Here is a 17,783-nt window from a genome sequence, read left to right as displayed (position 1 = left end):
CCTATCTATGTAAAATTTTAAATTCGGCACAAAGGACAGTGGAAGAAGTGTAATCAAGTTAGAGAGAAATATTCTTCCTATGCAGATTTAAGGCTCGTCTCCTTAGTGTGCCTTATTGTTGTTTTCCAGGCAGCAGATGAGGATAGCCCAGTAAGAACAAACTCTACCTTCCCCCCTGATACTACCATTGTCCAATTACTACCTGATATTCCGAAGGGTCCTTTTAAAACAGTCCTTTTATTGATGCTAACTTTATCCTGCACACATACCTGTAAAATTAAAGTACATTAAGGAATCACCTGCTTTTAACTTCATAACTTCTCTTGTACTGTAGATCCAGTAGTAGAGAAGATTTTCCAGTAATTATAGAGTTGCCGGCGTGATCCACAAGCCAGTGTACTTGAATTGAACCCGAGGCTGTTTCGTATGGTATGCCAGTAACTCGGGACTTGTGTGTGAATGAGAAACACATCATAAATGGCTTTGTAAAACCACTAAGGTTAATGGTCTAATGGTTACACTCTGTACAGTAGCTTTATTTTTAAGACATTCATCCATAAAGGTATTTAAGTTATCTCCCTATTGAGTCTGCCATTTGTAGTAGAGCTTCACTAATACGGATACCAATGTGCATTTAGAAAGCAGGGCCAGCACAGATACCTCAGCAAAAAATCTTTAGAGGTCAAGAGGTGTATTTTAAAATTCTGGATTCCTTGTTGTTGAATGTAAACAAGTGTTCAATAGTGCCTAAAAACCTGGATAATCACGTGAACTTTTGTTTTTAGAATTGGGACTCAAATTTCCAGGTGGGCTAAAACACACACTGAGATTCATATAAAGACAATGCCAGTCTGTCGAGGTTAAACGCACAGAAATACGTGTGCAAAATGGTGAGCGGATCATGCCGTTGAGTTCACTTTGCCACTGCTCACAGTAAGTGATGAAGTTCAGTGAAATAAATCTACTTCTGCAGCGAAGAGAAAAGAAGAATGGAGACTCCAAGTAAACATGCATATTAGATCACTCAGCGGTGGTTAGGCAATTGAATTGATTATACAAATTCCTTTTAATTAATCTAAGTTTGAATAAATTAAAAAAATATTAAATGCCTTTCCCATATCATCAGGGGATGTGAGAAGCTTTTTTTTTTTTTTTTTCAGAGAAGTGCAATATACTGTGCAGCGATGAACTACAGCTGTCAGTTTTTCTTAATCATAATATTTCAACTCTCCTGACATTCGGAGTAAAAATAAACACATTCAAGGAAGCTGAGTGGCAAAACCCAGCTGTTTTGGCAGGATATCTCCAAGATATAAAGGAGGGAAAAAAATGCACAGTGTATTTGGAAGTACAAATCTTGGCATTTCAGTGGTGTACTGATGGATTCAAGTAGGTGGTTTTTTGGAAGAATGCTCTCCCACTTGGCATGCTTCACAATGAGTGTGGAATTATACTCGACTTGCCAATTGTTAAAAATGTGATTTCATAAGTCAAATAAGATGGGTAAATCAAGGTCAAGAGTAATTTTCAAACCGACAGATGCTTAACATTTATTCAAAAGCAATGGATTCACTGACAAACTGTGTGCTTATGGTTGTTTTTGTTTGTTGACTTGGCTGCTTTGACTGCTAAGTCGGGGAGGCAAACAAAGCAAACGCAGGACAAGTTGATCAATGATCTCCCAGAGTTCACGGAGGGGCCGCGTAAGGGTTTTACCAAGGCTGGCTTAACCACCAAAGGAACAAAAACCTCCATTACCTACTCCCGCCTAGCCCACCGATGAGACACCAAATTAAGGTCAATGAAACCACCAACTAGAGATTGATCATCAGGACATCAAAGTCACTGATGTAAATCCAGCCTTTTTCAGACATCTGGGGTATTGATACAAGCCTCTCCCAGAGGAGAGTTGCTGGTTAGAAACCGATATTCCTCATGGCGTGGGGGGTGGGGGGTCCTCTGACCCACCTTCTACAAAGACCTGCGAGGTCTGAAAAGTATCTCATCGCGAAAGGGTTGAAAAGTTTATCCGCATCATCCTCTACAGACTTGCCAGGTGAGGCTCTTACGCAACTGTGCAAAGTTCAAACTGGGTTTGCTGTCCCAAAGTTACACTCAAGGACACGTTTAGATCACAGCAGCCTTTACTTCAGATAAATCAATCAAGGGCATGAAAGCAGCTCATTGTTTCCAGTGGTCAATGGAAATATGATAAACAATTACACAAACAGTAAGTTCCTTTCACTTGGAGCATGACAGGCCCTGTGGCTCCTCCCCTGCCCTGTCACTAGAGTATTTTGGTTCAAGTTCCACTGCGGCATCCGGCTGTGTTGCGGTCTCGGTTTCACCTCCCACTTCCTTTTTTTGGCCCTGACGTGTTTCCGCCCCTGAATTAGAATCAACTCTTTCCACACAGAGTTGTGATATCAGGCCGTCTTCCTTCTCTTGTCGACAGTGTTCGGAAACTAATAAGAAACCCCCTGGTAAAGCTAAATTCTACCTCCCAAATCTTTTGCTCCGTACCACGTGACAAGAGATACGGGCCGAGATCAAAACCCTAAGCAGCTGGTGTAACACAAAGAGGAAATCTCGCTCTCTAACGTAATGATAAGATAAAGGCAAAGAGGGCTCGCTTGTGCAAGCTTGAAGAATGTATGCTGTTTAGTAATTGCTGATAGAGTAAAAGTGAGGAGAAATCTTTCATATTTGTCTACTGACAGATTCTTCTTCTTCCATTTCAGGCATCTGAGCATCCTCTAGTCTTTGTAGTTCTGGGTGAGAAACTGAAGAGTAGCCACGGGCTCTCCCAGATCAAAACTTGTGATGAAGGCTTGAAAATCCCATTTACCTGTGGGAGCGGGGAGACAAACACAAAGATATTTATAAGTATTTACAGACACTTGGAGGGGAAATGTACTCACTTTTCACTCTGATCTGAAACCGTTTTCAGATCGATTTCAATAAATTATTATTATCTGTTAGATAATAAGCAATATTGTATATAAATAAAGTACATTTTAGGCAGAGTCTCCGGTGGATTACAAGAGCATTTCTTATGACCACTTGGTCTGTGTTTAGGGCATCTGAGGCCTAACTGAGCAGCACATGGCTCTGGGATGTGAGTCACTGAGAACAGCACTGCTGAAAATAAAACATGTTGCTGTAATGATGGAGGTGGGAACGCAAGGACGTATTGGCAAGAAGATATGATTCAATCGCCTGGACTGTTTTTTTTCTTCCCTCCCCTTTTAAACAAACACCAGACGGCCATCCGGCTGGTATGACAATATCACTTCTTAGATTTTGACAACCGCTGATTCCCTGCAGCTTCCTCTCCCTTAACACACAAAAAAAGGACGAAAAAAAAAAAATCACAATTATCATTCCAGGGAAAGAAAACCCTGCATGCTTTCAACTTGCAAACTTCAACAGCAGAACGAATGTCTGTCTATCTGTGTCTTCATATGTTTGGGTGCGCGTAAGACAATGCTTTGCTGCTTTGCTCTGTAATCCAGGGAATCACTGACATCCTGGTATTTCCGTATGCGCAGTAATTACATTAACAGCTGCTCAAGAATAGCATCGGAAAGTCATCTTTTGAATAGAAAGCCAACTATTGAAATAGTCCAAATCTGTAGAGAGAGTGGCCTCACAGTTTGGGGTCAAATCTGACTATGCCTGGATAGAAAAAAAATATAAAAATTACTGCTTTTGACCTCTCGCTGCAGCTGCTTTACAGGCCCTCACTGTAGCTGTTTTCACCATCAGAGAGCCACATTTGTATCCTCCGGCATTTTTGAATGAGATATGGGAGAAGAAATACGCTTTGCCAGTGCCACAGACATCAAGTGCACTCACCCACCCCCTACCCCATCAATGCAGAAACAAATCAGAAGGGTTCATTTACATGTAGCACAAAATGTCTTGTACATGGTTATAATTTTCACGCTTTTTCAGACATTACTGCACCTAGCTCCTATCAAATTTTAAAGTCGAGTATATATATTTGATATATGTTTTAATAATTACACAACCGTTTCCCCCGATTCTCACCAATTTGATTTAGCTTTTAAGACTGACACCTCAGAGTGTTCGCAACTTCGGGTCAAGTTCTGAGCTCAGCTGGGGCGGGTGGGGGGAAAATGATGAATAATAACTGGGAGATGAGCAGATGAGTACCCGAATCTTGCCAGGTCCTCTCCTTGAATGAGAGCTGCCTGGAGAAAGGTCTCTGATAATCAAGTGAGGGCAATGGAGTCAAGTGACCTATCTGTATGATAGGGCATGCTTCCAGTGCCCCTTCTGGCCTGTGCTTCAGTCACAGATAATGCACCGCCTCTGCAGATCCCCTGCATGTCCACAACAAGGTCCCTCACACCCTTAGAGACACCACTTAAAAAAAAAAAAAAAAGGGGTGAGGGGACAGACGGCAGCTATATCCCTATTTTGCCTCAATATAGGGATATAGTTGATGAGTCATGTGGCAGAGTTGAACCTCATGACAGTCATGCTTTAATATTCAAACTTTCACTTACCCTTACTCATAGGGAAAAACCTGCCATACGGTTATACAAGGAGACATTTCCTCTAATAGAGCATGTCACACTGGCGATTGTTTTATTGTAGCATGATGATCAAACAGAGAGTAGAAAGCAGGCGCTGCTTGTAAGGCTTTACCCACATAATCCCATCTAAAGCTGTGCAATCATTGGGCAAAATCCAAAATGAGGCAAATTCAGAATATCTAGTGCTATCACACTGGCTGGTACCCCGCAAACGCCTAGACTCGCAAGTGACCTTAAAATAGGCTGGTGCCTGTTTGTAGTGCCGAGACGCGTTTCCGCCTCTCCCATCTGCGTGTTCATGGAAAGGACAGATAGTGTGGGACCTGAGGGCGATCTTAAAGTCTTCCTGCCTCTCCTTTTGTTTCCACCTTGCTTCCACGTCTGGGCATGGCAGAAAGATCAGGACTGCTGTGAGGTGACACAGAACTGCTACATTTAGTGGTGTGGGCGGTGTCCCTGTTAAACCTCTTACAGTGTCTCAGAAATACTAAAAAAACCCAAGTGATGCTGCTTTGTGGTAGTGTCGAAGGAATCATATCAGGCTAAGAGCTCTTCACGCAGGATTCATAGTTATAACTAAAGCAAAACGCAACCTTAATTTCTTTGTATCTGTCAGAGGTCAGGGGTCGGACACAGAACAGTTCTTCGGGGATGCTTAAACAGGGTCAGTGTGAGTGTGTCGGAGCTTACCGTAAACACAGCAGTAGCTAAAGCGCTTCAATCTTGAGGGGAATTGTTGAATTATAGTTGGCCACTCTGTTTCTCTCTATGCTGGAAATACTGAGTTTCCAATTATATAAAACAGAGAGGAGAGAGCTCATCACACTGGAGAGGCAGGACCGGATAATGACTAGCATTTGCTCGAGAAATGACTCAAAGAATTATTTTTCATAACAGTTTATCGGAATAATCAACTATTCTCGTGAATATATCATCTCTGGAACACCTTCAGGGTGCTTCTTCAAATTTGGCACAAATGTTGACTCATAATTACAATTTGGTCTTTTTGACCTGGCAAAAAAACAACAACCAAAACATGTTTTGGCCACAACTGAAGAATTCATAGGATCATTTTGAAAAGCTCCCATGCAAATGTCTAAAGACAAAACCACTAAGTGAGAGATCAACTTCGCTGACACATCATATTGATCTGCAACATTTTCCTGGCTGTCCATCAACACCGTAACTCATGAAGATAAGCAGGGATTCTTAGCATATCTCATATTTGATCAGATGCAGAATTGGTGACACTAATCTTTGCTTCCCACCTTTAAACGCCGCTGCTTCTTTGAGGCAACGTCCATATATGAAACACTGTCAACACAGATTTATTGTTAAATTGTATTTTATTGTTACATTTCATTATTGGATTTTATTCACTTACTCCAAAATCCTCATTACTTTTTTAATAAAAAGTGTGCAACTCTCATTTTCATTATCAATTGCTGTGTTTTCTTCACTCATCCCAAAGGAAATTATGAGAAGCTGGAAGCAGCAGATATCTTTCTGATTTTTATGAGTTTCTTAATTATCAACTAAGTGACTCATTAACAAATTACTTCACTTATACTTATATTGTGTCAGCTGGAAGTAACCCATTTTAGAAATACTATAAAGATATTTGTGGATAAGGGAAGTTGAGGAAAAGTCAAGACACTTTAACTTTTACTCCGAGCCTGTCAAGACTCTGTAAAAAAAAAAAGAAAAAAAAAGACACACATAGAAAAAACACAACCAGCCAAAATTCAACACGTTAAAGTGTTCCTTTAAGGCAGCCGACTCCTGGCTGAAACTCAGGCCTGCTGTAGCAACCAAATCCTGGCTCTCTTGACTCCACGCAGCTCTGATTAATGGTAGAGGCTGTGGGTGGGTGGTAGACATGGATCTGCCCATTACCACACTGCAACATTGCAAATGGCTTCAATTACTGTGGAGTGTGCTGAGCTGGCAGTAGGGGCTCTAGGAAGCAAGATAGGCAATGTGTACGATCCAGCAGCTAACGCCACTGTGAGCCATTCATTCGCATGACGTGACTGTCGCCTTCCCAACAATTTATCAGGGACAAAAAAAAAATAATACAGAACACATGGCCAATTTTTTTTTTCCATTCTTATCTTCTCCTTTTTACTCATCATAGTTTTTGCTTCTGATCAGTCGATACCAGCTGCTGAGCTTCAAGTCAGGACGTGGAGTGCTCGACGCGCGAACAGCGTATGTGCAAACTAACGTGTAGGCTGAAACATCACCCCAAGGCTTCTCTCGAGGCCTTGGGGTTTCCCTCCCGGCATTGTAACACTGTTTCCCTTGACAAACTGACTCGTCGGCACCAAACAGTAGCAGGACATATCAAGGGCTTGCCAAGTGGCTGACAAGTATCACAAGGGTCTGAGTGCCCACGGCTGCCCCCCTCCCCAACCCTGGCACGGGGGCAGCCTCCAGTCAGGGACAGCCAGAGCAATGGGGATTCCCTACGATGACGCCCCTGTGCCCCATGCCAAGAGCGCAGCCCCCCTGTAGTTCCTTGTGTAACAAACCAGCTGTCCCCATCAGTTCAATGACCCACATTCATAACCTTAACGCAGGAGGCACTGCCGACTCCCACGGCTCCTCGCAACAGCCCTGCTCCACCTCTAATTGTTCACCCCCTTTATTAGTAAAGTGATGGCCAGAGATGAAAAGAAAACAGAGAAAAAATCTGAGATGAAATTGAGTCAATGACTGCACTACTGGAAGTGGAAAACGATCATTAGGAGTCTTCCACCCACGGCTAAATGCTCTCCCTTCGCAAATCACATCAATTAATGTCATGGGCTATGAAAAATTCTCTCTGTGTCATACCACATGGAGGGAGGACAGACGCTAATAAGTGAACATACTTAACGGAGGAGGTGGGGAGGCATGGGATTCCCTCCGTTCCTCTTCTCCGTGCGGGATTAACGAGCTCCGGGACAATTGGGCAAAAATAAGGAAGCAGGTAAACCAGAGAATACGGCCTGAAATATCCCACATGTTTTGTTTCTGCTCATACACCACGACTAGGCTTTCATTCTTAATGTGTAAAACACTATTGTCAATTATCTATTCTCTTGACATATTATTGTGTCCAGAACTGACCCATCAAATGAAGCGCGTGATTATCCGGGAGAATTTTTTTAATTTCATTTCCCTTGTATCGACAGAGCAGCTAGCAGGAGAGAGGAAGTCTTACAGCGGGAGTTACGCTCATCCACTCGATTAAGGATGGGTGGATCCACTCAGTTCAAATGCTTCATAACGAGTGGGCAACTTCTGTGTGAGAGCAGTTTATTTTGCACAAGAATACATTAAAAATATTCTAAATAGTAAACTATTATTCATGCTATTATTACTTCAGCTTAACCAGCTGTGACATCGTGAATGCCCCAACGATGCGGCAAGAGTTCATCGCAACCTCCCCAAAGTGCGCCGAATAAGTAACATACTACAAACTATATCTCTTTTGACACTTCTTTTTCCAAAGGTTTCAACATCAAACAGACCTCAGCCTAATGTGCCCGGATTGTTTGCTGACAAAGCTGTCAAAACTTCAAACAGCCGAGACTGGCAGCTCCACTTATTCACGGCCGCAGCGCTTGAAGTCTCAAACCACCCTGATCTCCCCTCAAATCACCGGCTGTGACCTGACTCGAATAGACAGATAGACACGCCTCCTGTGAGGTGCTGTACTGTGCATCCAAGTGCTACAGCCCACCTTCCCACACAGACTTCAGGGGGATGGAAAAGTACGAAAAAAAATAAATAAATCCAAAAGCGTAAACAAAACAATACCTCTGCAAGACAAACAAGGTTGAATCAAAGGATGTATGGATATAATATCATCAAACTAAAACGACCTTTCACGTGGAAGCATGTGACGTAGTTGATGGGCCTTTTAGGTTTGGCGGAGGTTAACAAGACGTGGTCAGGCAGACTCGTGCAGGTGTGCGTGGGAGCCAATAATACTTGTCTTGACCCCGCAGGCATTAACGCTGCAGCAGACTTACTCACTAACCTCATTAACATTTCCCTTGTTAAGTTCAAGCATTTGGAGAAAATTATCTTCCTAAAGCAACTCCGAATGCTTTGATTAAAGCATCTTAATTGTGAATTATGCAGAATGACATGGGTCTTTATGAAACAAAGGCAGCACAGTGAATCGCAACACTAACAAAGATCAAGTTTATAGTAAAAAGTACTCAACACAGATATTTCAGGAGTTGCAGAGCCTAATGTGGAAATATTACACCCTAAATTAAGGAGTACTCCCTCTAAAGGAAATGAATATTGTAAAATGACGTGGCTTCTTATTGTCTGTTCCAAAAATACTTTCCCAAAAACCACAAAAACCTATAATGTGAGAGGAACTGTTAGGTTTCAATTCCTTGCTGTAAACTTTCATTGCTGATTCAACAGATAGATGCTGGCAACCGGCCACTGTTGGTATATGATAGATGATACTGCAGTGGGAAAACAATGTAGCAGACTGAAGAAGCTGGTGAGTGGACTTATTACCCCGGGATGCCTCCTCCTGCTCCGTGAGTGACACAGACGCGTCTGGAGGCTGCTCGAACAACATGAACTGGTAGCGGTGAAAACCAGAGTTCGATGGCGGGGTTGGCGGTTTATAATCTGTACGAAAAACCAAAGAATCAGAATCAGGAGAGCTGAGAGTGGGGACTGGCATTTTATAACAATTGACTGTAAGTGTGTGCTAAATCTTTGACATCCCAATTCTTTTTGTTGTGCAGCAAAATCCACGTGGATTATTTAAACCAAAGGGAGCTGTACGGCCATAAAAATCGTTAACTCTGAATTCTGAGAATTCTTTAGTCAGTCTGGGTTGTGGGTAATAAACTGGCTACAGATTTTCTCTGGATAAATCCTCTTTAATCATCACCAACACTGCAAGACAGTAAACATAACCAGCTCCACGGGGGAGGATGATGGCGGCGTGTGCATCTCTGTGTGTGTATGCGAGTACTGGTGCACTTTTTAAGCCCTTTAAATTCACAATAGTGGGAAGGAATTAAATTTACTCTGAGGAGAGGGGTCACGAAAGAGCGACTTAAAGGTTATACAAGAAAAATGTTAAATTCCTCCAAGTGATACAAAAATACTGAAATACTTTAGCATAAATTATAGTAAGACTTAAATCTACAAGTCCAAACAATAATATGGAATTATTCCAACTAATTATATATAATATATACCAGAGCAAATTGCACAGCCTACACACAATCAATGAGTCAGATCAACTTTTTGGAATTATACTAAACCTGCGAGTAATGAAGCCAAGGTTACACAACGAATAGTCAATAGAAGATCTTACTTACCAGTGAGGGTTGTTCCTTCTATTTGTCCTTTCTTGAGTGCACTGCCCTGGAATTTAAAACACAAAAGTTAGCCGGGCAAATTATGAAGCACAGCCTGTTTGTTTTGTGACAAACCCAGCGATAGCAAAGATTTGATAAGAAAGACAAAACAGACAGCAAGCACAGGCTGCTCTTCTTTCAGATTTATGCTCTCATAGGCAAATGTTCGACATTCAATTAGTCCAGTCTTTATAACCACAAAGGCTGGCCATTTAATTTATTTCAAGCCAATGCTAGTAGACTGTATCCTGCTGAAGTAACAGCAAGCTCGAGATCCAATAAACAGTGAAATATTTGGCGATTATTGGGGAAAAAAACGACAAAAAAAGCTCCACTACAGGCTTGCATCCACACTGCAGGTTAAAGTATGTCAAAATTAAATATATAAAAGACCAGGTATTTTAATATCAGAATACAAGAGACAATTTTCAGACAAAAGACAGTTCCCAAGCAAATTAAACTACTGAGAAGATTTCCAATTTCCCATATTATTAATTGTATATTAACTTCCTGTTGCCTAGAAACAGATATCATGTAACCCAATGTGAAGTGCAGATATTTTCATAAGCATTTTCTGCTGTATATTTGTCAGGTTAAACTCCCTCAGCCCCAGGAAGCACACAGTCAGGCACTTCACACTGCAAATTGCACACAGGCATGTTTGTTTAATATACTTGGCTATTTACTGCAAGACGGCTGCATCCTTGAGTGGGTGGAAAAGGACTAAATATGCTGTCTGTGAAATGGCCCAAAACCCACTTGAGGTAAGCGTGGAAGTCCCCATCACAGACTGGAGTATGTGGTCTCAGCACCTATTTCTGTCCTCTTTTTGCCACACACAGGCTCCCCCTACAGGCTGACGGGGGTACTGCGTTAACAAGCAGCACCAAGGACAAAAGACAGGCAGGACCAAGCGGCTTTCCCCCCCAATCTTATCTTGAAATTCAAGTTCCAGTTTAATAAGAACACATATCCACAGAGAATAAAAACTATAGTAGGACAGCAGCTCAGAGCAGAAGAAGGTAAAGCAGAAGGATAAAAACAGAAATAATGTTTTAATTTTCATCTTGGGAATGGTGCATCCAGATTATGATTATGATATATGTTTTGAAGAGGATAAATGCATCCAACTGTTGGAACGACATCTTTTCGAGGACACTAATAAACACTTTCAATACCTATCCAGGTTTCTTGACAAGTAAATTAAAAGCTTTATTTTGCTATTTACTCATACGTGGGACAGGGGACTATTTAAAGCAGACCAACCATAGTTTGACTTCTCTCTTTGCTTCTTGAAGACTGCAGCTGTCACCTCGCAGCAGATGAAATGTACTTTGAGGATGATAACGGTTCATAATGCCAATTAAAATGCTAAAACTACAGTTATAAGCACACAGAGTGTGCAGGTCTATGTCAGAATGACTGAGATGCACAAACGACCTTAGCATATTACTATCAGTTTCAAATAGTAATTCACTCTTTCAGCAGATTTAAAGCATGCATTCTGTATCGTGCATATGCTCTTATCTATAATCCTGTAACCTCTCTTTAAAAATAACAGCAAGCATAGGAGTGTTTACACAGACTGAACAAATTCAGAAGATTAGTTTCAAATGTGAGTATCTTCATCCACCGATCGGTGAGAAAAAAAAAAGCTTTATTTAGAAATAGCAAGTGTCCTGCAGCCTGCAGGATCCAAACCCATTGCCATAGCAACAGGTAGTCAACATTTGAACGTGCAACATTTTCCCACATCTTAATGCTCAGTTCTCGCTCATCCTCCCAGGCACCCTGTGCCCTTTTAATTTCATTATAATACATAGAGTATAAACAACAGCAAATGAATAAAATATTGAAATTTAGCCAAATAATAAAAGATAAGTCAATAATATGCGGATTCAATAATATCCCGATCTAACACACAATCACATATATTATTATTCACAAGAAATCAAAAAAAAAAAATCAAAAAAAAAATCACAAAAGTAGTTTAAGGGTTGGAGTGATTAATCTGTACGGAGCAGAGCTGCTATCACAGTCGCTGTGACCGAACAGGGCCGTGCTGGGGTTGCTGATCCTAATGTTCACTGGGGAGTGACGCACTTACTCACTGTGACCTACAGGCCAATCTCACATGGGGGGCGGCCTCCCTCAGGGACTTGGTTGTGGGGTGTGACGCCAAACATGACAAGTTGGCATCGCTGAATGACAGCCACGATCTGTGTTAATAACCTTTATGAAGAAACGCCCATTTTAAGGTATGGGTATGTGTAGCATGTTATCCTTGCAGTATTTATGATAATAAAAACAAAAAAACATTTAGATCTTTTGAAGTTGTGGAAAAAAATACTGAAAATTCAAAAGACAATCATCAGGCTGGACCGTGGAACAGTTTAATCAGACTAAAAACTTTAAGCATAAAATGATTTTCGTATTAACCCCACCCATGAAAAATCTGTGAGTGATTCATCTGATTGTTGATGAAGAAAGAATCCAAGACTGAGATTCACTAGTATGCCAAGAGAATTTGAATGCTGCTTATAAATCTGTAACATTTATAGAAAAAAAACCTTCTGTAGTGAAAATAAGCATAATATTACTTTACTAACTCAGATAACCTAAGACATCAAGATACTCTGAGGCACGATATCCAAGACTTTATACACTGAAGCTGTTTTCACACCCAAACTCTGAAATAAGTCAGAGGAGTCAGGTCGGGACATCGTTTGAAGTTGCCCTTTCTAACAGTAGCACGCAGCAGGAGATAGTCTGCCTCAGCTGCAGTCTCACAACTTGAAATGCTCCGGTTCGTTTAGAAGAGGGAGCTGTCTGCATTTAACTGCAAGGACACATGATCCCCAGGCTGTTACCTGCACTATTAACACATGGGCTTCACACTGACTTTGCACTACGGGGATCTAGCAGGTTAAATTTGTCAGGTAATTTCTAGAAAGGTAAATGGAGTAAATGACTCTAGGTGACTTGATCTATAACACAGATCTATAAGTAAAACATAGATATTAGAAGAAATGGTTTAATGACTGTGTAATAAAGGGCTTGATGATATATTTTCCACTCTAACATATACACATAAATTGTATATTAACACTATAAACTTCTTCCTTTCTCTTAAAAAATACAGTTTCCTCAAAAACATGCCCAGGGAATAAACAGTGCAATGCTTTTGCTGTACAAAATCTATGTTCACCAGCAGTTGTATTTTTGGATTGTTTTTTTTGACCTCAAGCTGAAGATAAAAGACACATTGCATAATGCAGATGTCAGAGAAAACAGTTGTTTTCAGCTATTTCCTATATGCTCGACCATAAAGCCAATGTGAAAAACGCAGCTTATTCATTGAAAACATTCGAACATAGATCTTCTATCATTAGCTGTTCATGTAAGAAATGAGCTCAGATTGAAGCGCTGTGTAGAAAACCAGCAGAACATTAAAACCAGGATCTTTACAAAAAAAAGAAAAAAGAAAAAAAGCCTAATGGAGTACTCACGGCTAATATGTCAGTGTTTTAACTGTTGTGCTATTTCAGCAGCTGAAAGTTGAAAGACACTAGAAACAGCTTCATTCTCTATGCAAGACAAACATTACCACTGTTTCCCTGTAAGTATTTTCTCATTTACATTTTAAATGTCTGTGTTCGTGAGATTCTTCTATGCTCATTCACTGCACTTAAAACACAGATACCACCCAGCTTTCTGTTCATAATGCAGTAATGCACTGCTCACCATGCATAAAAAACATGGTGATGGGTATTAAAGTTTCATACCAACACATATATTCATAGTACTGTATGCTCATTGAAGTAAATATCTAATCAGTCAATCAAGTCAGGAAATAGACGACTTGCTGAAGTTCAAAGTGAGCATCACAGAGGGGATGAAAGGTGACTTAAGTGACTCTAAATGTGTCACGGTTGTTGGCGGCAGACCGGATGGTTTGAGTATTTCAGAAACTGCTGATATACTGGGATTTTCCCACACAGCCATCTCTAGGGTTTACAGAGAATATCTGCCGGCAGTTGTCTGAGTGAAAATGCGTTGCTCGTACAGGAGGTCAGAGGAGAATGGCCAGACTGCTTTGAGCTGATTGGAAGGTAATAGTAACTGAAATGCCCACTGGTTACAACCAAAGTATGCAGAAGAGCATCTTTGAATACACAACACGTCAAACCTTGAAGTAGATGGGCTACAGTGGCAGATGACCACAATGAATGCATCTCCTGCCAGTTAAGACAGAAAACTGCAGCTACGGTACTGCCTAAATCTTCTGTTTCCAAAATTGTCCACTGTCTGGTCTAAGATTAGATTCTGCTGCGACATACTCAGTAAGGTTTGAATTTGGCATAAACATGAAAGCATGGATCCATCCTGCATGTATCAATGGTTTGGGCTGGTGGTGGTGTAATGGTGTGAGGGACATTGTTATTGGCACACTTTGAGTGTTTAAAATGTCGACTTGAGTATAGTTGGTGACCATGTAATTGGAATGAATTTTTAAATAATCACTGTAAAGTCAAATATTATGAATTCCTGAATTTTAATGCTCCAAACTCTTTCACCGAGGAACAATTTAAGTTCTTCTCTTTAGAAACTATAATGAAACAAACAAAGCATTTCATGGATTACCCAGACTGAGTTAACTCACCAGTAAAAAGACTCGAGTTATTTGGGAGATATTATAAGCAATGCATATGTCTCGTATCCTCATTTGAGGGGAATACCCATTTAAGCTGTGATAGTGAATCACACACTGAGCAATGTGGGAACACCAGCTACTAACAGAGATAAACTGAAAGTGTCAATGTGATTTATGCCGATGCACGAGGGTGTTTAAGTCTATCGAGGGGAGACTAACTAAATAACTCCTGGTATGCACTAAAAACAGTGAACAAGGAGCAGCAGTGGGATTGGAAATTTGACGCCTAAATGGGGCAGATTTGGTTTTTGTGTTGTTCAAGGTGGATCTCTTTTGTTCCACTCTTATCATAAAGGTGAATCCAAACAACATAATATTCTGCTGGTGGCACGTGCACTGGTGAAAAAGAAATTTACCACTTGTCTTAATTTAAGCGAAGTATTTTTGTTTCTTGATATGTTTGTGAGAGCGAGGCCACGCAGTGAACAGGGGGAACCCCCTTTGAAATGGAAGGCCTGAGTTCAAGACACTAGAGCAGGAAACGCACGCCCTTGGAGGTTGCCCTTAAAAAGACAGTGTCCCTGCAAGCTGTTGTAAAGCTGACCCGACCTCTGAGCCGCCCGCGAAGGCCAATCACGGCCAATCATACAAATATCAACATCTATATTCATTACACAGTTTAAACACATATGAAATATCATTAAGTTATAATCCAGAGTTCGTTTCCAGATCTTAAAGAAACAGCATTTACTAAATATTTGTTTTGTCACTCGTCTCGGCTCGTTAAATGTAGGAGCCAGTCACGTCTAACTTATGTGCGCCCAGCTGTGGTGTTACATTCATCGTGGCGTTGCTTGCCTTCATGTTTTACTGACTATTTCACACTCTGACTCAAACAAAGGCAGAAAGGATCCCAAACAACCTACACATTATGAGCAATGAATAATTTCTGATAATCTAGAAAAAGCCATGCGGCAGAGCTTTTTCTGCGGGTCATGTAAAAGCCTGACACGGTAACCACCAACCAGCAAATTTATCTCAATCCATAAAATGAATCAGAATTAGTTCAGACTTGATAGCGGTATTATTACCATCATGAAATTCTTAAAAAAGATAGTAGATGGGACCCCAGGCGCATCTCCGCTTTGTCTGAAAATGGTGAAACAAGGTGAAATGTGTCACTTTATGAAAGTGAGCTTAATGCTATACATGAATTTCTAACTTCTCTTGATCTTAGGGCAGTAGATGAGCAGTGTGTTTGTATAATGTGTCTACATAACTTCCGCTAGGAATCCTCCGACACGAGCTGATAGGTAGGAGTCCACAAAGAGGCGGTGGGTGGGTGCAGGGGTGCGGTTTCAGCAGGAATACCCGCTTGCCCAACAACCCTACTCCTTCTCTATGTGGGTGAGTGCTTCCCTTTGTCAGCAAGAGTTACTCATGCACCTCCTTGTATATCCACCACTTCCCCCTCCCTTGCACACCCTGTAAACCCACACCTACGACAATCAGCACCCACGTCCTTCTAATGCAGTTCTGAGAGCATCATTCTCCCTTTTACTTGCAGTCAGGCTAACAGACGGGGAGAGAGAGCATGACAGATGGTGTTCACAGCTCTATTTCTGAGGCTGGACTTGTACTGCCACCGCCACCCCTCCCCTCCACCCTCCCTTGCCGATTCCACTCAAGCCAAGTGCTTATGACTACCTCCTCATCTTCGCCTCAGTAATCAGCCCATTCATTTGCAGGGTTATTGTGAATTAAAAGTCCTTGCCTCACAAGGAACCTCACAGTTTACAGGTTAAACACAGAAAAATCGCATCATTGCTCAACTACAGAAAGTGTAATCCAGATATAAATGGAAAAAGCACCAAATTTATGTTCAAAATTATTCAGAGTTTAGGCAAAGTATGCAACATTTTGCTTACAAAACAGTAAAAAATTATGCAGTAAATTAGAATATTTTGTGAGTCTGGATTCAGCCCCCACCCCCCTTTCTTTTATGTCCCAAAATGCACAGGAACTATAGGAGCAGTGACCCAGTCAAAGGCAGGCTCTCCTATGCACGCTGTTGTCTTTATCAGCATAGCAGACATTCCCATCAGTCGAGTTCAAACTTGTGGCGTGTGCCACTTCTTTTACACCATAGGGGTTTCTCCGGTATCTCTACTCATGCTGAAAAGGTTTCCTCAAAATCCCCGTTTTAGTTTTTCCCCCGAGCAGCGATACTGGATGATTACAACACATAAACAGCTGCATGCATGACACCTTTTAATGATCTGATCCTCAGATAGGATGTGGAAACAATCTTTCAGCCGCCAACTTTGGCCACCAACTGTGACGCCATGTTTATGGCCATGTAAGTGTCATTCTCCTGCATAAAAGCTCAGATATGATCAATACTGGGCACCAAAAGCTTAGCAAAAACTGACAGCCAGCCAACAGTTTGTGAGCACTGTGGAAAAAGTTGCCAGTTTTCTAAAGGTTGTTACTTCATCTCAGATGGGTTACTTCATCCTTGCCAAACCTGTCCAGGCCCCATGCCAAACTTTAAACTAGAAGAAGGAACACTTGCGGTACACTCTTGCTTTTCCTCGTCTTTACTTCAGTTTTAGGACGATGGCACCAACCAAGTATTCTACAGCCACACATTTGGGATTATGGTTGATCTGGCTTCATAAACTTTGGCTAACAACGGAGAAAACTAAAAGCCACTATGTGTTACAGTCTGGGGTACCACTCAGGATTTAATCGGGCTGACGTGTAACTGGTTTGTCATCTCACCCATGTGTTGTGACTGTGCCAATCCTCCTAATCAGCACAACAGTGACTGCTGAGCCTCCGAAGAAGTCGGAGGCTGATATAATTGAGCAATTTCACATATTGCTGTAAATCTGGTGGCCTAAAAGACAACAGGTATTGGCCAGAAGAATTTACAGATTCAACTGTGAACTCCTGCTACTATTTAGCCCGCCTGAGGCACCTATCACTAAGCTGTTATCACATAAGCAAAGCATGCCTAAAATTTTCCTGGACTTAATGGACAGTCTAGTGCATTCCCCACTAGTGAGTGGGCTTCATGTTTTCCGTTGCCTGCATGCTCTGTATACACAGAGTATTTCCAGTAGAGTAACTGCAACTTAAGATAACAGCTTAAGATTTCATTACTGCTCT

The 17,783-nt window shown here is 41.3% G+C and overlaps 1 protein-coding gene across 1 annotated transcript in view; it reads right to left on the bottom strand.

The window, feature by feature from the left end:
• Window positions 1–1,530: 1,530 nt before the first annotated feature.
• The window catches only part of LOC120726270 (phosphatidylethanolamine-binding protein 4), a 53,921-nt gene continuing 37,668 nt past the window's right edge, over window positions 1,531–17,783 (bottom strand). The window contains exons 5-7 of the mRNA XM_040019722.1: window positions 9,917–9,962; window positions 9,096–9,212; window positions 1,531–2,848 (exon numbers count right to left, since the gene is read on the bottom strand). Of these exons, the coding sequence (XP_039875656.1) occupies window positions 2,757–2,848; window positions 9,096–9,212; window positions 9,917–9,962 (255 nt within the window). The 3' untranslated portion in view covers window positions 1,531–2,756. The remainder of the gene's footprint in view (window positions 2,849–9,095; window positions 9,213–9,916; window positions 9,963–17,783) is intronic.

The sequence above is a fragment of the Simochromis diagramma genome, unplaced genomic scaffold (assembly GCF_900408965.1).
Source record: "Simochromis diagramma unplaced genomic scaffold, fSimDia1.1 OVJJ01000822.1, whole genome shotgun sequence".
Classification (NCBI taxonomy): Eukaryota; Metazoa; Chordata; class Actinopteri; order Cichliformes; family Cichlidae; genus Simochromis; species Simochromis diagramma.
The sequence above is the reverse complement of the archived record's forward strand: the minus strand, read 5'-3'. Positions and strand labels throughout refer to the sequence as shown.